Source organism: Phalacrocorax aristotelis, chromosome 12, assembly GCF_949628215.1.
Source record: "Phalacrocorax aristotelis chromosome 12, bGulAri2.1, whole genome shotgun sequence".
In the NCBI taxonomy this organism is placed as follows: Eukaryota; Metazoa; Chordata; class Aves; order Suliformes; family Phalacrocoracidae; genus Phalacrocorax; species Phalacrocorax aristotelis.
The window spans coordinates 23324012-23344821 of NC_134287.1; the positions used below are offsets into that span (position 1 = coordinate 23324012).

The window sequence follows — 20810 nt, forward strand, 5'->3', positions numbered from 1 at the left end:
CCCGCCGCGCCCGCACCGGCCGCCCCGTCCCGCGCCGTCCCGCCCCGCCGACCTGCCATGCGCCGCGGCCCGGCGCCAGCCTCCGCCGGCGGGAGCCGTCCCGGCAGCAGCGCGACGGCGGCGGCGGGCGAGCGCTGAGCGCCGCGGCCCCGCAGCAGCCGCAGGGCGGCCGGCCCGCCGCGGCGCGGATGTCCGCGGGCTGCCCGCGCCGGGAGGACTCGCCGCCGCCCGCGCCCCCCGCCCGCCCGCACCGCGCTGACGGGGCGGGCCAGGCGCCCCGCTCGCCGCAGCGCCCCGCGCCCGCCCCCGGGCTCCCCGCAGCGCCGCCGGCCGCGCTCCGCGCTTCCGCCCGCTCGCCGCCATGGCGGTGAAGGGGGCCGCGGCCGGCGCCGGGGTGCTCCTGGTGACGGCCAACGTCGGGTCCCTCTTTGACGACGTAAGTACCGCGGCCGCGCGCACCCCGCCGCGGGGGGGGGGGGGGGGGCTGGGGTCTCCGCGGGTAGCGTCGCCTCCCGGGCCGCCGCCCCGCGCCGGTCCTAGCGCCGCCGCGCCGCCCCTCGCCCGCGGCTGCCGTCCCGTCCCGCCCGCTCCGGTCCCGGCCAGCCCCGGGTGCCGGCGGCGGGCAGCGCCGCGGGGCGGGGGGTGTCCCGCAGCCCTCCCGTCCCGTCCATGCCCTGCCAGGCGGCCGGTTCGGCGCTGGGTTGGGGCGGGGGGGGGGCTGCGCCGCCGCTGGAAGCCCGGAGCAAGGCGCCGGCGTGCGCAGCCGGCAGCGAGAGGCATCCTCCGGGGAAACGGCTCGTGTCGCGTCCGTGCTGCTGGCGTTGTTATCGGTGGTGCCGCGGGGTGTAACGTCGGCCCCGATGGCTCAGGTCCTTGAGCTGAGGTTTCTCCTGAAATGTCAGGAGAGCGAGGACGTGGGGTGCCCCCGCTCTCGGGGGCGTGGGGGGGCAGCTCCTGCCGTCCAGCCGTCCGCGAAGGCGGCGGCTCGGCCGACCCCAGGCTTCCCCCGGAGATCTCTCTGCGTTGTCACATCAAAGTACAACGTAACTTCTGTCCAGCGTAGTATATTCGGGCAAACATTTGGAATATTTCTCATTGCTGCACGTAGGACGAGCGCAGGAGTTGGTACGGGTACCATTAAGCGCAGAGAGGAATGCTTTCATGTAAACTCGTGTAAATCAAGACAGATATTTACAAGTACCCGGAACAGCAGCCGGGCGGGCTTCTAAACCTCGCGGGCAGCGCCCCGGGGCAAGCCTGGAGCCGCTGGAGTCGGTGGCACAGCGCTGGCAGGAGGGAGTCGTGGTGGCGCGTCGCGCACCGTGGAGGGAGCGTTCCCAGGGCTGCGCCGCGCGTGAAGCGGCGGGCGTCTGGCAGGGCGTGGGGTCCAAACCCGCGCCGCGCGTGCTCTGGCCGCCTGTGTCGGGACAGGCCTCGCTTCGTGCGCCAGCCCAGTGCACAAATCGCTAAGGGCGCTCCGGTAAGCATCTGCGTGGTTTTTTTGTGCTCCACGCCCCCCCCCCCCCCCCCCCCCCCCGATCTTCAAAGTTTGTTTTGTTTTTTCATCATCTCGAAGGCTGAGTGAAAATGCGCGCTTTGATACACTCGTAGTCAAAGAATGCAATTCTTGTTTTCACCAAGGTTAGTAAACTTTGACAGATGATCACCGCACTTATTTTTACACTTACATGTGTCAGTTCATATTAAATGAACAATGTGAAAATACTAATTTAATAATAATTTTCATGATTACGGCCATAGGCTTGAGCAGTCTCGCTCGCCAGTAAAGCTGCATGGTGCGCAGTAGGACGTCTGCAGGAGTTACTGCTGTGTGTTCCTGTTACCTTTGCCAGAGCCTGAAGATGACGCTGACTGACCTGAGCCCGCTGCCTCCCGTGGCAAGCGCTGTGGGTCAGAGTGCTCTCCTGCCTTCCCTTTTGGCTGAGGGGGGTAAAGCAACTGCCCTGGAGCACTGTCACTTAAGAAATCCTGTGCTCTCAGACTAAACGATTTCCTGGTTGTTCCTAGTTAGTGTTTGAGACTCACTGGTGTTCCTGGAAAAGGTGAAGCGTGTTTGTTATCGTTTGGTGTGACCAAAGAGGAGAGTGCTCCGCTCTAGCAAGCGACTCCCTTGTGATGAAAAATTAGTTTTCTACGGCAACAAACCAGGCTTATTTGGATATGTTCCGCTGCAGGGTGGAGAATGGAAACACTGGTCTGAACTTTCATGATTACGCTTCTCCTTTGTTGCTGTTGGAGTTGGGACTGGTCACTGCCCAGTCAGGTTTCTGGAGTAATGGTGGTGAAATTCAGGCACAATAAAGATGACATTATCTCAGTTTGTGGACTTAGCTTTCGAGTTACACGTTGCAGCTGTCAGTGGCTCTTCCTATTCAGTTGAGCAATAAGTTTCTCTGCTATGACCTGAAGTGATTTCAGTTATCAATAAGGACTCCTGCTTTGATAGACTTCACCTATGTGGGGCTGGAAAACCCTTTCCAGTTCCTTTCGTCCATTTTTTTTTTTTTCCATTTCTGCTTTCAAGTATCAGTTGGTGATAGCACTTCAATTAAACACTACATTTTTACTCAAATTTTGCTCACCTCAGGGTAGTGTAACGGTATGTGTTTTCACAGCGCAGTGCAGAAAGCCCAAGCAGGCGGGGTGGTTGGACTGTGTATCCTGCGCTGACACAGCCCTGCCTTCTCCTGCTTTGGGGGTCTGAGTCATCGCGGGGAACACTGGGAAGTGTTCTGCACCAAGGCTCTGCTGGGGCTTCTCCAGGGCAGGTGCCCCCGCGGAAAGGGCTACGTAGGCAGGCTGGGTCCGGGCAGGGGGGTTCTGGCAACGTGGGTCTCCTGCTGCTGAGGCTGCCCAGCCCCTCCGGGGCTGCGCTCTTGGTCTTAACCCATACAGGCGGGAGTTCTGCATCCCCTCCCCATGCCAGCAAACTCTGCCTGTTGGCTCTGCGATGAACCTTTCTCCGCTTTGTTTCAAGTAGCCTGAACGTCACTGTGTGGCAACAGCATGATTTGCACTTCAGATGTGTTTTGTATGAGTGCCACTCACTTGGCTGGCACCTGCTGAACGTGCCAACGCTCTTTAGCTGAGACCACTATTTTATAGAAGAATAATTTAAAATGTCTTTGATAGACAGGTTCCTCTAGGTGGGGTAGTCTTTCCTAGATCACTGGTATTGCTCACCTGGCTATATGTTTGCAAAGAGGAGCAAATTGCCTTTTTTTTTTTTCCCCCTCTGATTGCCAGAAGCAAGTTATGATAACATACTGGTTTGCTCCTGCCAGGCGTCCACATCCACTAATAACCTGTTGCAACGCTGACCTGGGAGCTCATGAATAAACATCTTAATAGTGGAGAAGGGACTGTGCTGTGTTTGTTTCATTCCTCGAGTAGTTCTGCTGCTTCATTAAAAATGTTGAGGCGGTATTGGATCTATGAGTATTCTTCCAAGTTTCGTGAACACGTGCATCTCATGAATATGTATGATTTTTTGTACATTTGTGTTTACTTAAGCATTTAATGTTTGTCTTGCTGTATAAACACTTCCTGTTTGTTATCACAGTGCACTCTTGCTAACAACAGAAGATGAAGTTCAGGTTACCTGTGGGTCGCTCTTTCTCTCTTTTCCCTTCCTCTGATGCCCCTGGCAGGGGAGTTGGACTAGATGATTGTTAAAGGTCTCTTTCAACCCAAACCATTCTATGATAGCAGCCTCTCCTTCCCTCTGTCTCCCTGGCCAGTTTCCTTGCCTTCTTTGCTTCCTCTGTCTGCACCGATGAGGTTTCACATTTACCCTTCAGTGACCCGACCACTCTCATGGCTACAAAATCAATCCGCCTGCTGCTTCACTGCTTTTACCCTATAGGCTTTTAATTACATTAATGTGCAGTCTTTTTTTCTTATCTGCTGTATCCTTTCGTTCTCTTCTAAATGGCTTAATGCTGTTTGTTTTCCTTTGGGACAAAACCTGGGGGTCAGGTGTGAGCTGCTGACGCTGGGCCTGCGAGAGCTGTCAGGCAGCACGAGCTTGTCCTCCCGAGGCTGTCTGGGTGACCGGCAGACAGTCGTACTGATATCCGCAATGAAACGCCTTGAGCTGACGTGTGGAAAACTCCTCCGAGGACACCCTTGGGCTCACGAGCGATCCTGGCGCCTTCTGCAGGACTCTGCTGAGGAGGGTTTTGGGCAGGGTCGGGGGCATCTCGTGCCGAGCGTCAGCGGAGGGGGTGTCTGGATTTCACTGCAGGATGGTTCAGCCCCTGAGTGCGGTGTGTTTCTGGCCAGGGAGCGCAGCAGGCTGGGCTGCAGATGAACGGGCGTGAGTGGCAGGAGGCATGTCTGTCCGTAGTTCAGGCAGGTCCCTAAACTTGTCTGCAGCGAAAGCAGGCAGGCAGCCTTTCCATCCCCGCTGCCTGGCAGATGTCTCGGAGGCTGTGGGACTGGCATGGAGTGGAGAAGCTTCCTGTACCGCCTGTTTCACCGTTGGTGCCGCAAAGGAGCTCTGATTCCTGCTGGATGGAGGCAGACGGAGACCTTCACAATCAGTTTTTGTTGTTGTTTCAGAAGCTTTGTTGCTGTCTGTGTGTTTAGCTGGGTGCAGTCACAAGCACTGAAAAAACACCTTAGTGCTCACACCTGGAAATTGTCTTACTCTGTTTCAGTTCTAGGTGACTTTAACAGTCCATGTTGTTTAAACCTCTGGGCATAGATCTTTACCCTAAAGACTTCCAATATGCCCAGTGGACTTAGCCGTGCAAGTTCCAACGTTTCTGACTGGGTTGGGAAATAGTTCACTTCTTCCAGTTTCCTTTGAAATTGGGATATATGAGCCCAAGTCAGGTAGGTACTTCTGGAAACGTTTCCTTCTGTCTTCCTACTGCTGGATGTACGTAGCTCTTTAATGGGAGGCCAATGCGGTTTGTAAATTCTCAGGACAAACTAAGACCAGAACAGATGTGCAGTGGTGATGGGCGAGGTAAAAGCTAAACAGAACATGTAAATTTTATTAGTTTAAGAAAGAAGGAGGGGAGAAAGTAGGTTAGGGAATTGCTGTGAGGGTACTGATGCTCAAGATCTTTAAATGACTGAAGGCATTACTGTCCTACCTGTACTTTTCTTTGACTATACAAAATACTGGCCTTCATTGGGCAGTAAGCTTTCACATTTCCAAGTGGCCTTAACCTACTCAACATCTGGGTGAAAGTGTCCCTTTCTCACACAGTATGCAGAGAGGGCAGGGGTGGGATTTCTTGTTCCACGTCCTGTTCGTAGTATTATTATTGTTATAAGTACACTTATTGCTTTAATTCTGAGTATGAACTTTACTAAGAGAATATCCTTTACTTCCATCAAAAGTTGAAGTGTATCAAATTAATTCGCAGTAGAAATACTTCCCATAATAATTTTTAAAAACAGTCTGCTCTTCTAATGGGTGGCAGATCAGGTGTGATAGAGACTTCTACACTGCGATCTTAATTTTCCAATCCTGAAACAGTGGGTGTAGTTTTATTTTGATATTGGGTATCTGTGAATTTAGCTGGTATTAGGTGATAATGATAAGGGGTTTTCTGGCTTTGGGTTTGGTTGGGTGTTGTGTTTTTTGTTTGTTGTTTTTTGGGTTTTTTTTTTTGCCTGTTTCTCCCCCCTCCCCCCCCCGCCCCTATTTTAATTTTGTGGAACATGGAGAATGTATTAATTAAATTTTTATTTCTAAATAAGTATTAAGAATAGCATGTTGCAAGTCAAGGCACCCTCTTGTCTTCAAATGACAGCTACTAGATTAAGTGAAAGATAATGTTTGATTCATTGTTATTAAAAAAAAAAACAAACCCACATTATTTCACTGCTGAGACTCTTATTCCATCCTTACTGTCAGGCTGGGTTGATGTTATCTGGAGTGGAAGAGAAAACCAAACGAATGTGCCCAGATAAACAGACTGTTTCTATGAGATACTAGATGTACGGAGAGTATTTCTGCCAGACTCAGTGGGGCTGACGGTGGCCACGGGCACGTTGCTGGTAGGGAGGGTGAGCTAACGCCCGCTTTCTGGCCAAGCGGGACGAAAGAAGAACGCAGGTCGAGGAGGAGGAGGAGGAGGAGGAGCAGAGGCAGATGAGGGAGGAGGGCCCTGGTCTCGTTTTGCCAGAGGCCTCATATGCTTGCTGTGCTCCCCAAAGCTTTCTAGCAGTTGGAAAAGGAGCCCTGGCCGTGAGCGGGTGGTTGTGGCAGGCCTGAAAGCCCTCCCGGGTGGCTTCCCAGGGCCGAGCCTGGCGCTCGGCAGCTCTGGCTAGCTCCTGAGGGCACTGCCCCCAAACCCGCTTTGTTTATCGCCTGGCTTTCTGTGATGCTGTAAAATTGCGCGCTCGTAACCAAGGACTTCCATTTTAGGAATACATACTTCTGAGCAATAATGTAGAAGGCCAATGAAAAAGTGTTTTTCCGTGTTCTCTGTTATGGGAACCCTAAAAATAAGTAATCTCTAATTTCTCTTTATCTATTTCTGCACTCCTCACTTCCTATTTTCTGGTTAGTTTGGTGTCATTTTTCTGATCTTAAGTTTTTGTTGAGCGACACTGGTAACTTCTTAAACGTTGTTGCTGCCTTCTGTTTGTTTGGTTTGGAATCTCAGATCAACGTTTTCCTTAGTTTCTGCTGTACTCATGCTGATTTCTTTTTTTAGGAGACTCTTGTTGTACTCCATTCTAAACCCCCTCCAGGAGGTGAAGCTCTGAGGTAGAATGGAATTTGGTGCTACCTAAAACTTCTTGAGCTATGTGAAAACAATGATGGGGAGGAGAAAGCTGTTTTGTTACCCTTTGCAGTGCTTGTGTGTTTGAAAAAAATATTTTTGATAATTGAGGGATCTGTTGTATCTTGAGAATGAAACTGTTGGTAATGCATTACCAGCAGGATACAGCTGTTGGCCCAGATGTGCAACGGAACAAAGCTGAGTGATGGCCCAGCGTGATGGTGCTTCGTTTTGTGTGCTGTTCTTAATCCACTGCTGTAAAAAGGTGTTTTGGTTTGAAACTCTTTCACTGCCTTTTGGCTTCTTTTGCTTCTGCCACTGGGGATGAGCTCAGGGACATGCGCATGGAAGCTGAAGTGGCTTAGGTGGTGTGTCGGAGCTGCACCAGCAGTAATGCCCATGCTGGTCTCTGTTACTCAAGTGCTTTTTCCAGGTATACAGGGATAACTTGCAATCGTTGATACTTGTGCTTTGAAAAAACTGTAGGATGGCTGAGGGGGGAGGATTGTACCAGTTTGTATCTCTTCTTTCATTTAGTCTTTAAGTAGGTGATAGTGTCAAGTACGTGCAGCAAGAAAGGTGTGCTCGCAAGCATGCAGTTTTGACAAGGTCTGTCTTAAATCCTTCACAGTTGCTTGAAGAGCTAAATACTCATGCTGATTTATAGCTTCCTAGGTGCCAGCTTCCCAAGTAATTCAGCTCTGAGGATCCCTAGGCTAAGGACGGCACACCAGTGTGTGCCGGTGGGGTTATCCATCAGCAGTGCACCCTCTCAGGAGCATCCCTGTGCCTGGCTCGGTGCTGTGCTCCCCGGGTGCCTCCCCTGTGGGCTTGTGTGGTGACCGCGCAGGTCCTGCTTGCAACCCGCCCTTCGCTTTTGCCCCCTAAGGTATAATGGTGGCAGCTGAGAGTGAGTCGCAGAGCAAATTCCCCTTTGAAGTATAAAAAAGGATCGAGATCCGAAGCAGTTGTACAGTAAAGGAGCGACACGTTATTGTGCATCCGCATACTTGTAAAATCTAAAAGCTCTTTTCTAATTTGATGAAGGTGACTGGAGCGGTAATAGTACAGGCAACACAGAGGGTGGGGTCTTTCTTCCAAGATGCAATGGGAGTAGGATACCATAGGAAGAATGCTTTACATGTGAATCTGTTAGTTTATTAGCTTGTAGGAGCATTCTCATGAGGGTCAAACCTTAAAGGTTTTGTTGCTGTTTCAAAGTTCTCATCGTAAATTTTCTCACCACAGATTTTGACTTCAAAGAGTTGCACATAGAATACCAGTCAAGCTCTCAGATTTCATGATTTTTCTAAAAGGCTGATCTGTTGTTTACTTTTTCCTCTTTTTCCCTGTTCTGTTGTTTATTTCGTCGTAGTGTTTATATCTTCCACCCCCTGCAAGTGAATTTCCTCTTTTTATCTCAAATGCTTTCTTTCCCTTTCTTGTACTGTGTGTACTAACCTTCTCCTGAAAGCTCTCCCCCTGTTCCTCCTTTGTTACTTAAAGCGAGGATGTTGCTGGGAAAAGTAGCCTCTCCATTTGCAGTCTTGCATGTGCCTCAAAAGCCATGAAGAACGTGGCTTCGGTTACCCTGAATGCGTTGTTTGTTGCCCCTTGAAGCAGGAGCTGTTCAGCTGCAGCAGGGATTAGATGCGGATGAGAGGGATCTGGTTTATTAATGCACGTCTTCGGGGCCCTGGGGGTGTGTCAGGTAACAAGCCTGTTAAAGACAGAGCCAGGATAACGTACTTCACTGGAGGTAACTCCTGTGGTGTTACAAAACGGTTCCATGTGGAGCTTTATCTTGGCCTTTGAAATATTGTTGTGCTGCCTTTAATGCGACAAGCATCTCGCTCTCTGTCGAAGAGGCGATTCCACGTGGTTAAACTCAAAGTTTCTTCTCTGCCAGGGTAGACCAACACACCATTCCTGGGCATCCAGGTGAGACGAATGAGAAGAAGAAATCAAATGACTGAGCTACCTTGGAAGACAGACTGGCTTTAAGTATGTGCTCTGGGAGTTGTTTCCTCTCCACCCCCACCCAGAAGACCAGCCACTTCGGTTGTAGCTTTGCCTTGTCTTTGGCCGCTAAACTCTTAACTTAATTGGAAAAAAAGGAAGAAGGCAGGCAGGTCTGACTGCAAGTCAGTCGTACGCTTTTAGTATGCGGAAGATCTCAAAATGTGTCTATGTTAGTGTAGTCTAGTACTTTATTCGATAATTTCTAGCCATCTTTTTTTCATTCTCTTGGCAGAAAATAGGAAGTGGTCACAGAAAAAACAGACTTTCTGCCTTTGGTGACTGCTTGAATGGCCTATCACAGAGTCATTCAGCATCCTTTTTGCATCTTTATTACTGAAGTGGTAAGAAGTCTTCCCCGTATGAAAGTTCCAGGGAAATATGTTACTTCATATTGTGGAAAAGGTCAGATTAAGCCCAGTAATCATCAGACTGGGGAAGAGTGAGTATTAAAAGTAAAATGTTTCTTTTACTACCTTTTTTCCAATGGTGTCTAGTAGTTATTCAATGCTTTTAGCACTATTTTCATTATTCATACATGATTTTTTAATGTAAATGTATTAATAATAACTTTAACTTCCATTTTTAATGTTATTGCAGAAGTGTTTATTGACAGCAAACAAAAGTGATCATTGCTTTTATATGATATTTTAAAGTTGGATAGAATTGTTTTTATTACTGTCTTCAATTTGTTAAGCACGTGTCTTCATGAGTCAGTCAGCTTTAACAGATGATATCCTTAAAAGCAGAAAATGAAATCTAAGAAAAGTAATTTAAAAACCCATGACAACACTGCAAGTTTTCTCTGGTGGTATAGGTAGCTTATGTGCTGATTCAAGAAGCTTTAAGGTGGTATGACTGTCACTGATACCCAGGTATTTACCAGGCTGGAGCTTGGCTTCAGACCTGTGTGCTGTAGTTCGAGGTGATACTGGCAACTGAGGGGTGCAATTACAAATATGGCGTTGCAATGGGAAGAACTTCCATTTCACGTCGTTCATGACTGTAAGAATTTTCACTTCAGGTTTTGGTTTGTCCTCAGTAAAACACTTTCTGGTCTTTTCTTGCACCTTTTCCCAAATCAATGAAAATCTATCCTGCCTATAATTCCTTGCCAAATAGATGTTTTTAAATTCCCCGCCGTCCCTTCTTTTCTGTCTCCTCGGTTTTCCCTGGCTTCATCTCATTTTCTTTCCTAATCCAGTTTGCAGTCAGAAACGCTTGTGAGGAGACTCTTTAACATGACATGAAATTGTAGCAGGGATAGAAAAAAGCCATAAGCTGAAAAAAAAGTGATTGAGAAAGAGCAGCAAGGTGATGGTGTGGTGAAATGTAGAGGTCTTCCTTCTGCCTGCGGTGTCTGGTGGGGCTTGGCTCATACCGGGGCTGGGTGCAAGGCAGAGGTCAGCAGTCTGGCCATGGTTTATGGTTAACCTGAGCTTTAGGACTGAGGTGTCACTCAAGAAAGAGAAGGCCTCATCTCTTACACGCACGTGCTCTTAATCGTATGGCAAACACATGTTTTTGTATTTGTCCACTACTTATGTCTGAGCCTGATGCTGCAGCCAGTGGGCCAGTTCTCCGCCACCGATGGCCTCACCCCAGTGCATTTTGGGGTGGCTGCGCCTCCGTAAAACGAGCTCCCTGCCCGACCGGGGCCGAGCGCCTGGGTGCGCTGCCTCTGGGGCCCGGGCTCGCTCGCCCGAGCTGGGAGAGCCTTCAGCTGTTTTGTCCCCCGGCCATTCCCGAGGCCTGCCCCGTGCCCTGGGCCTTTTGCCCCCCTCCCTCGGGAAGATGGAGGCGGGCCTGGCATTGGTCAGGAGGCAGTTGCTGGCGGTGGCCGGGGCATACAGCAGCAAGGTGGGCAGAGAAGGAGCATCCCTGTGAGCAGGGAGCACTGCATGGCAGCAAAGAGGGCTGTCTGGTGGCTCTGCAGGGAAGGAGAACAAATGGGGTGCTTGGCTGAGGCGCAGTCATCCTGCGGGAACCTGTTTGTAAAGAGTTTAAAAAAAGAACCTGGAATTGCCTACTGTTTTCAAAGCCTGTCTGCTGCTTGCTGTTCATTGACAGCTCCAGAAGTGCTAGCAGCATGGTATTTAGTCACTGGGAGAAACCCACGTCTGTTCAGTCTTCAGAGAGCCAGAATTAAAAAATGTTAATTTGTAATGGTTTGCTGATGCACATACAGAAGCCATGCACACATCTTTTCAGGGATGTAGGAGTAGAGTATACTGAATGGCACTGAAATGAGGTTGTTTGGGTGTTTTTCTTTGCAACACAAAATACGCGGTGTTAAATTCAGGACAAATTTGGAACCAACAGAGTGTTATATTGCAGAACTCATGGCTGCAGATCGCTGTACGGGGATACCAGTAATGCGCATGGTTCAGAGGGCCCACATGCCTCTATTGTAGAGGAGAGCAGCAACTGCTCAGGACTGTCCGTCCTTCAAAACAAGCTGGGGAAAAAAAAACTGCTTCAGGGCAGAAGGTGTTTCCCAGTCGTTAGCAGGAGGAAGGGTGGTTCAGTGGTGGGAATGCTGGTCTAGGCTATGGAAATCAGGGTTTGGTTTGCATTCAGCCACAAGCGTCCTGTGTGACCCTGGGCAAGTGGCATCAGATCCCCAAGACGATTGCATCTCAAACCGCCACTGAAGGCATTCCTGTGCATGCGACAGGCTGTGGGCACGGCGTCCTCGTTCTCTTTCTGAAAATTGGAGGATTTTAGAAGGATGCTGTTAAGGTAAAGAGGTTGAAGATGGTGAGGTGGACAGCCATGACAGTTACGTGAGCAGGTGAGAGTAACTGCTCAGCTGGAGCAGGCTGTGCGATGTTCCCAGTGTAAAAGGCTGCATGTCTGAGTCGAGCAGCGAGCTCTGTCTGGGTAACTGGGCAGCATGGGTCATGGGTGGTGAGACCCAGGGTGATGGCTCATTCTTTCCCGTTTAGTCTGAGGAAGGCAGAGAAGCCCCACATACTGACTTCAGCATGGCTTGTACGGGCATGCACAACATTTTATTGCTGGAGAAGTTCCTGGCTAAACAGAGGCTTACTTAATACAACTATATGAGCCTCCTGCTTAGTGAGAGGTTCCTTTGGTTTATGCAAGCTCATATGAATGACAAAACTAGCTTTTTAGATAGACATTAAAAGAAAAAGTCTGTACTTACTGGAATAAGTAAGAACAGGGAGAGATGCTCCATCTCAGTCTGCATTTTGGTAAGGCTTGCAAAGACAGGTTGTTAAGCAAGATCACCTTTCTCTAGAACATTCAGAATTCATTAAAAGGTTTCACTAGCACACCGCAGAAGGAGCGGCCGATCACAGGCGTTAAGTACCATGGGAACATGCCGTATCCAAAACTCGTTTGTTGTACTGTGCACAAGGTAGAGCTGCCTCTACTTGTTCTCTCTTTGTTTTCCAGTTTGCATTGCATTCTTGAAAAGAGATTTATTTTTTTTTATTGCCCTTGAATGTATCAGCAAGCCACTGCATATTAATGGATGGGCTCTTCAGAGCAACTGCCTACCGTGCCGTTAGCACTCCTAGCACTGCAGTAGATGAACAGTGAGCGGCAGGCAGGCTTTGTGAGCAGGACGTAATTCTGAATTCTTTGGTTAAAGCCTTTTAAGTGATCCCATGGGAGCTTGTTTTGAAGTTTGTTTTTCTGGTGTGGCAAACTGTCTAATTTTAGAGGCTTTACCAATCCCAGTGGGGAAAAGCAAAACTGGCTTTCCCATAGGAACATCTCAGAAATGTGTGCTGAACTCTTTGGCAGTGTTTATTTACATGTCAACCAAACATTAAAAGAAATTGTTCAAAAATCACTTGAAGAAAGTCTGAATTCATTAAGTACCATCAGCTAGCATTAGCTATATTTTAGTTACTTCAGAATTCTTGTTTATTCAGGGACAGAATTAGTACTTTTCTTGGACTAACTGGGTAGTGAAGACCTTTGTGTGTAATGTTGGGCCGACAGCTGTCGTTGGATCCAGGATTGCAGCAGATTTGCACAAAGGTTCCTTGTGACAAAAGCATTGGCTGTTTGTGCACCTGATCTCACCATTCAAAATGATTTTTAAAAACAGCTATTTAAAGAGAAAGTGTTGGTCTGGAATTCTTGTTGCGATTCTTATTGGAGGGAGAAATAGAAGAACTATTTTTTTAAAAATTTATTTTTAACTTTGAGTGTTGCCAGGCACATGGAGTCAAGAACTGGGTGGAACAGTATGATAGGACCAGCCCCCTCACTTCAGAACACTGGCCATGACCCAAAAATCTTCTGCTAAAGCAAGTTTGTTTTCATGAACTGGCAATGTCGTTTCTCTGGGCTGGAAGGACAGACCTTATCCAGGCTTGGCTGTGTGGAAGACCATGAAGCCAATTCTCATTTATCTTGTGGGATAGTGATTTTTAGCAAAAAGGAAGCAAAGCCTTTTCCTTTCAGCTATCCTTATTAAATATTAAAGTATTTGTGATCTGTGACCACTGTGCACATTTTGCTTCTCTCAACAAAGATCTTAAATATAATTGAGGAAAAAGTGGAAAATGAACTGATGCCGTGTGGATCTGCTTGTTCTTACAGGCTATCAATGCCGTTATAGTCTTACTGAAGTGAGTGTGAGGAAGGTGCATTGTATGCCAGGATCTGTGAAGACAGAGCTGTGTAAGCCAGGTGAAGGGACATATCCTTGACTGAGTAGGTGGAATTTTGGTGCAAGACTCACTTGTGTTGCTTAAAATAATGAGCCATGATTGGGTTTTAATTTGTATGTGATTATTCAGTGTTGTACAATGAAAATCCATATTAAAAAGATAAAAGGTTTTCTGTATGTTACATTCAGAGCAATGCAAGGAAGGTGCATAAGGAAGCACCTTTCTGCTGCAAGGGTGGCCAAGCACTGGCACAGATTGCCCAGAGAGGTTGTGGAGTCTCCATTCCTGGAGGTATTCAGAAGTTGTCTGGACACAGTCATAGAATCATTAAGGTTGGAAAAGACCTCCTAGATCAAGTCCAACTGTCAACCCAACACCCTCAGGCCTCCTAAACCATGTCCCCAAGTGCCACGTCTACACATTTTTTTGAACCCCCCGCAGGGATGGTGACTCCACCACTTCCTCGCGCAGCCTGTTCCAATGCCTGACCGCTCTTTCAGTAAAGAAATTGTTCCTAATATCTGATCTAAACCTCCCCTGATGCACTTGAGGCCATTTCTTCTTGTCCTGTCACTGGTGACTTGGGAGCAGAGACCAGCCCCCCCCTCACTCCAGCCCCTCTCAGGCAGCTGCAGAGAGCGAGAAGGGCTCCCCTCAGCCCCCTCTTCTCCAGGCTAAACCCCCCCAGCCCCCTCAGCCGCCCCCCAGCACACTTGTGCTCCAGACCCTGCCCCAGCCCCGCTGCCCTTCTCTGGACACGCTCCAGCCCCTCAAGGCCCTTCTTGTCCCGAGGGGCCCAAACCTGAGCCCGGCATTCGAGGTGGGGCCTCCCCATGGCCAAGCACAGGGGCCCCATCCCTGCCCGGCTCCTGCTGGCCACACCAGTGCTGACACAAGCCCGGGGGCTGGTGGCTTCCTCGGCCACCTGGGCACTGCTGGCTCATGCCCAGCCGGCTGTCAGCCAGCACCCCCAGGGCCTTCTCCGCCGGGCACTTTCCAGCCCCTCTGACCCAGGCCTGGAGCGTTGCCTGGGTCCTGGGCAACTGATTCTGAGTGACCTTGCTCAATTAGGAGGTTGAGAGGTCTCTTCCAACCTCAACCAGCCTGTGACTCTATGCAGCCAGACATTATACTTTTTTTACCTTTGTTTTTTTGTTGCTGATGCTGTTCCCTGTTGCTTTCCAGCACTTTCAGATGACTACCTACTTCTCAGTTCATCTTTATGTGGCAAATTCTCGTTCCCTTTTAATCTGCTTTTCTGTTACGGACATAGACCATTCCCAAATGCTGTTCCTCATTATTTCAGAACTGGAAAGGAGGTAGAAGCACAGGAGCCAGCAGACAGTTGCAAATGACTGAGCTGGTAAGAGCAGTGGATCTGCAGGGTTCGCTGGCAGCTGATGAATACAATATTTACCCCAAATGAAGTAACACTAAAAGTGCATGATGGGAAGTGATTAGATAGCAGAATGGCTGCTTGACTTATATGTTTCTATTTTATCTACTACTGTGTTTTCAATATTACTGTTTGTTACTTGAAGTAAATGATTGGTGCAAAGAACTGAGTTGAGAACTGGGAAGAGAAGTTGTCATACTACAGAAAGGAGGGGGAAAAAAAAACCCACCACCAAAACAAAAACCAACCAAAAAAAAACCCCCAGCAAACAAAAACTATTCCTCTTCTATTCTAAATTTTTGTTCGGTCACTTGGTAATGTAAGGCAAGATGACCTGCCATTCATATTTGCAGTAATTCATCTGGTATAGTCAGGGCGAGGAGAGTTAAGCTTCTATTAACCTTTTAAAAACCCCCGCATCGCTTTGGAGAAGGAGCGTGTCCGCTCTGTCCAGCGGGCCGTACGGAGGTCTTGGTCTTGAGCCGCAGAGGCGTGTCACGGAGGTTGGCTCGGCTGGCTTGCCACACTGCACAGGACTGGGCTCGCCTAGTGCGGGGAGGCTGCCCGGCATCGCCTCCGGCAGCAGGGCAGGTTCAGACCCTTCCCTCTGCCGAGAAAAATTCCATGCCTGATCTCAAACTTGACTGCTGCATGGCTCAGCGATGTCACCTAACTCACAGCTGTGCCCCAGTGCCCTCTGTCTCCTTTTTTTTTTTTTTTCCCCACTGCAGAGAGGTGCCGCGTGCTGGGTTAGGCGCTCCGCGGGGCAGCCAAAGGCTGGGGAGGGTGGGCAGCCCGCCGGGGTGGGTGCAGTGGGTGCGGCGTGGCAGTGGGTGTCACAGCCACGTTAGCTCACAGGTGGTTTCTCGGGGGGCGAGTTGCTCTGCTGGAGCTGGGGACGGCGCAGGCAGATGTGGCGGGTTTCAAGGATGCTCTGGGTCGTGGTGGAAGGCGAGGCCGGTGGAGGCTCTCGGGATCGTTGATATTTACAGCGCTGTCTCCCCACCTCCCTGTTCACTCTGAGTTCAGTGCTTGAATCTCTGCTGTTCTCCTGCAGATCTTGCAACCACCCCTGACAGCCGTCCCCCAGCCACCCCTGGCAAGTCTCCTAGCTGCCGCAGAGGGAAGGAGGGAGAGGAGGCAAAATGCTTCGGCAGTCCTCGAGAGTGGGACTTTCTGCCACTATCACAGGCAACCGCTGTTGTTCATGAAAGGGGCTTTCCAGTGCAGCCATGGCGCGATGAAGTGGTGCAGAGGGGAGAGGCATAAGCGAGGGGCTTATCAGGGTGCAGGGGAGCTCATCTTCCCCCACGTCAGGGGGTTCATGCAGTTCCCCATTGCTCCCACTCCGTCGCTCCGTGGGGCTTTTGCTTCGCCTCTGCCTTGTTCTGGTTTCCCTCTGCTAAGAGGCTGTTCCTGAAGGCGCACGAGTCCCACTCTTCGGGGTCAGCAAGGGCTGCAGGAGCGAGTGCTGCACTGCACATCTGAACGTGGAGCAGTGAGGTTTGTGGGGCAGGGTGTGCTGGAGGCAGATGGATAGTCTCAAAGCTCAGAAGTGATTCTGAAGCTTGTGGGTGTTTCATAGGAAGGGATGTTCCCAAAATCACCATTAGGAACACTCGTCATGCTTTTCCTTAGCAGTCAGCAACCTGCAAACGGAAGGCGTTTTTGCAGCTATGTGAATTCTTTGTCGAAGGAGTGTCTGTCTGATCTGCTGCTCGAGGTTGGCAGGCATGGTTTCATCCTGAAAGCCTGTGCAGGGCCGTATCTTGAAGATGGTGGCAATGAGGGGACCCCATTGTGCTACGCACCACAAATGCACGGAAGGCTGCTCTCTTCTGAATAGTTTGTGATTTTTAGGTTCAGCTCCCGCAATCGGGTCCAGAAGTGGGGACAAGGACTGGAGCAGAGGAGGATGGGTGGTGTTCCTATTTAGAATCATAGCTATCTCACTGGGATGTCACACAAATACAGCCATCCTAACAAATATCCTGGATAAGAGACACTTGATTAAACAACACCTTCCCCCCCAAAAAACCTGACACCACACCCTCCACACACCACGATCACCACCCCCACCCCCACAAAAAAAAATCCAACACAAACACCCCAGGCCCCCAAATCCCCAAACAGTTAAAAATTAATGTTGCATAGCCTCGTACCTTGGAAGCAACTTGTTACTGTTTTTTCTAACAAATGTAAGAATAAACCTATGGTGAATTCCCTTTAGTGCTGGTGAAAAGTTAGCTTTGCGGAAGAGACTGTAAATACTTGGATTCCTGAAATGTGTTCCTTAGAGCTCCTTAGAGCTTTTGTTAGAAATTGGAAAATATGTTAGCTAGCTCTTTAACTATGTTTGCTTGAAATATACAGATACTGACATTTCCTTGCATGAAATCATCCTAGAGGGAAATTTCTCTAGCTGCTCTGGATTTTCAGAAGGTTCAGTTCTATTTTAGTTAGTTGAAAATTGTGAAGACGTTATCCAGAGATCTCGGCAGAAGTGAAGTTCTTACTTTGTCTTTACAGCACTTCTTCCAAAATGTCTTAATTAAATCCATAAACTTAAAAGCTTTAAGAAAATAGACGCAGTATTAAATGAGTATATAAAGAAGTAGAACTGAAGGGTTTTTTTTTATTGTGTGAATTTCCAATAATGTTTCTGAAATGTGACGTTCATACAGACAGCTTAGTAGAGTATTCTGTGTGTTGTTTTATTTTTCATGCTTTTCCTTTATTAAAATGGGTATTTTTCCCTTAGTAGTATATTTTAAGGTAAAGATTGTGAAGGTTATGGTGTCAGTGCAGATAGGTTAGAGGTGTTCACGGGCTTCCTGTACTATCTGCCTGATGTTTCAGGACAATGTGTTCCTTTCATTTGAGTGCCCAACATGATGTATATACTTACATTCCTTGAAATAACTGTGGGATTGTGCAAGTATTTTTCTCTAGAGGAATTAGCAAATCATAATGTGAAAATACAATAGGTAGATTAATGAAGAATAAGTTTGAAATCAGGAGATTTGCTTTAGTTGACTTTTCCGTATCTCTCTAAACACTAGCCGTGACTTACCATGGCAGCCAAGGGTGTGCTTTTTCCAAATAATTTAAGTAACCATGAATTAAAATGGCATTCTTTAATTCATTCTGGAAATAGATGTTATCAGGTGTCTGAGAAGAGGTGGTAGAAACTGCATTCCTCCCCAAGTGCTCGGTTCTGTATCCGAGGGAGAATGCTGTTTCGAGCTCTGTATTTGGAGTATTGAGACCTTTGAATAAAAGGTCTCCCCACAGGTCAACATACTCTGGAGTGATTTGCCTTTTCATAGAACTGTGGCCCCTGCCTCTCCCTGGAGAGGTTATACGCTGCTCTGATGCCTTCAAAGGTGGAAGGCAAGCTGAACGAATATTGGGGGGAAAGTATGTCTGCTTTTTTATTGTGGTGTTGTCTTTGGCTGCATTTTGTGAGTCTAACATCTTCCCTCTGATCACTGAACCCAGTGATCTACAGGCAAATTTGCCTTTAAAAAGTAGTAAATCACGTAGCCTATGGGAAGTCATTAAAAAATAGCTAGAGAGGCTACGTGGCTTATATCTAAAGACGATTGGTAGAGCCATTGAAACGCTGCTTCAACTAAATATTTCAGGCCTTTCTTTCAGTTCAGAGAACTCTCTGAATTGCAGCTTTTTTTGGTTACTGTTCCTGTCACTGTAAGTGGCGCTGGGGCTAACGGTGGACGTGTGTTGCAGTGGTCCCAGAGAGATCTGCCGAATTAGTCCTAAACCCAGTGCCGCTCCCTGCATTTACACCCAGTTTTTGTCCTTTGTTGCCTTTTGCTAAGGCATTGTGCCAACAGCTCTGCACACGTGCTCTGGCCTCACCGAGGGGCTGGGTGCCAGAAGTTCACGTTTCTTAAGATGTCTTGACCGTGTACGTCAGTGAACAGGGTGATGGGGATTTATCTCCAGAGTTTAGAAATGAGGCTTGGTTGTTTTGGTGTTTCATGGTGGCAGTGATCTGGGGGTGTGTGGGTGATGGTTTTTGTTGTTCTAGGTGTGTTTTGTGTTTGTGGTGTGTGATGGCTTTTTTTTTTTTTGTCTAGTTATTTTGGAAGGGACTGACTCCTGACAATGAACTTCAAGAAATTGTGATATGCACAGGTGGCGATAAATATTGCCATGGTGGACTTTTTCATGTGTGTTACTAGAGAGATGATAAACCTCTTCAGTCCTTTTTATCCTCAGCTGGGTTTGAAAGGGTAACCTGGACTTGATGGCAGTGTGTTTTCTTGGGGCAGTGCTCTCCCCCCGTCTGTTTGTCTTGCACCTTTTCTCCTCCTTTTGTTATTGAATATGCTTCAAAGATGGATAAAATTGAAATTTTCTTGTCTGAAGCTGTGTTGCATAAATATTTCTGAAGTATATTGTGAGACATACTAGCTATTTAAAAATCTAAAATGGGAGTAGCACCTGGGCTAAGTATAATATTTGTGATTATTTAAGCTTGTGGCACCTGGAGAGCCCAGAGACAAGTACAGTTTGCAGTACAAACGCAGTGTAAGTGATGGTGTCTACTGAGAAGACAAGGTCTCTGTATGAGAAAACAGAGTGTCTGTAAAACCTTCCTAAAATCCAGTGCCTGATAAGGAACCTGGAGTGCAGCAAGAGCTTTACCTTGTGGAAAAATGCAAAGCAAACGCCAACAGATATGGCATTAACAAAGCTCATTTAAATTTCCTGTGCACCTGACAAGTGAATAATTGCTGTGTGCTCAGTTAGCAGAGCTGTAGGTACCTGGTGCTTGGAATGTAGGTTTTGTGTTTATACTATAGTTTTGCACTTTTTTCTAATAAAATGCTGGGGTTTGCTTAAATAATGTAACTGAAGATACAAGCGAAGACTACTTCAGTGAATCCCTGCACCATCAGTGAAGTCTCCACAATGCGCACTAGTGCCAGAAACGCCCTGCTTGGTTCCCGTGCTGTTTGGTTCACTCTTCCAACGCAACGCCTCCTGCCTTCTCCCCTAATTCCAGAACACAGAGGTGCCTGGTCTGAAGAGGAAATCCAGCATACCAGTGGTTTTGGGTGTGAAAGTCAAGGATGGCAAGAACCAGTCCTTAAAAAGCCTGCATTCCTTGCAGGTCTCCAAAAATGGCCATTGTGGGTGTTCCTGGTTAGTGGCACCAGATATTGTACTATTTGTAAGGCAGTTCAACAGCTCAGTAGGCGTACTGGTAAAAATTTAAATGCGCAGTTGTCTGAAATGGCTTCTATCTAGGCTGCCTTATTTTAGAGAGATTTACTCATCTCGCTGATAAATTGCAGAGCATGAAACCAAGGCAGGGGGCAAAAAACTGCTTGCTTTTATTTAATAGTGCTTCAGACTTTCACTGGAATTTATCGCTGTATCTTGTTTACCTATTTGAGTGTTCTTTGCAAACATTGGCAGCATCAGACTTAACCTTAAAAAAAACCAAAAAGGAAATGTGCTATTTCAGTTCTACCTTGTTTTGTTGAATTGAGTAGTTTTTGAAATATGCCTGCCATCTTCATTTGGCAAGGCCTTCTTAAATCTCTAACCATGAGAAGCACTGCTTGCCATCTGGGAACTGTTTTTTCTTTTTCTTTCTAAAGTTACTGGATTTTTTTTTTTTGTGGTGTGTGTTTTGGGGTGTATATGTATTTTTAAAAATCTATTTATTTAAACACTGCGCAGACATTTCCAGCAATTATGGAAAAGTGACTTCATTTCTGACAGCAGCCATACGATAAACTCGCTGGAAGCTTCCGCGAGCAGCTCCTTTCCCGTGAGCTGGAGCGTGCGGGGTAGAGCCCTGTTTCTGCAAGAGCGGTTGCTTCTGTTAACGTTAGTTGTGCTCCGTCATGGAGCATCGGAGATAATATGGAAATGAAAACATGCAAGTTTCTGGATTTGTACCAAGTAACTGCTAATTTTGGTAGTTCAACA

At 48.0% G+C, this 20810-nt stretch overlaps 1 protein-coding gene across 2 annotated transcripts in view; it reads left to right on the forward strand.

Moving 5' to 3' along the window:
- Positions 1 to 246: 246 nt before the first annotated feature.
- The window catches only part of INPP5A (inositol polyphosphate-5-phosphatase A), a 254812-nt gene continuing 234248 nt past the window's right edge, over positions 247 to 20810 (forward strand). Inside the window, exon 1 of one of the 2 annotated variants that reach the window (XM_075107881.1) lies at positions 247 to 436. In XM_075107881.1, coding sequence (XP_074963982.1) covers positions 362 to 436 — 75 coding nt within the window. In that variant the 5' untranslated portion in view covers positions 247 to 361. The remainder of the gene's footprint in view (positions 437 to 20810) is intronic. The other variant, XM_075107879.1, reaches the window with a different exon arrangement.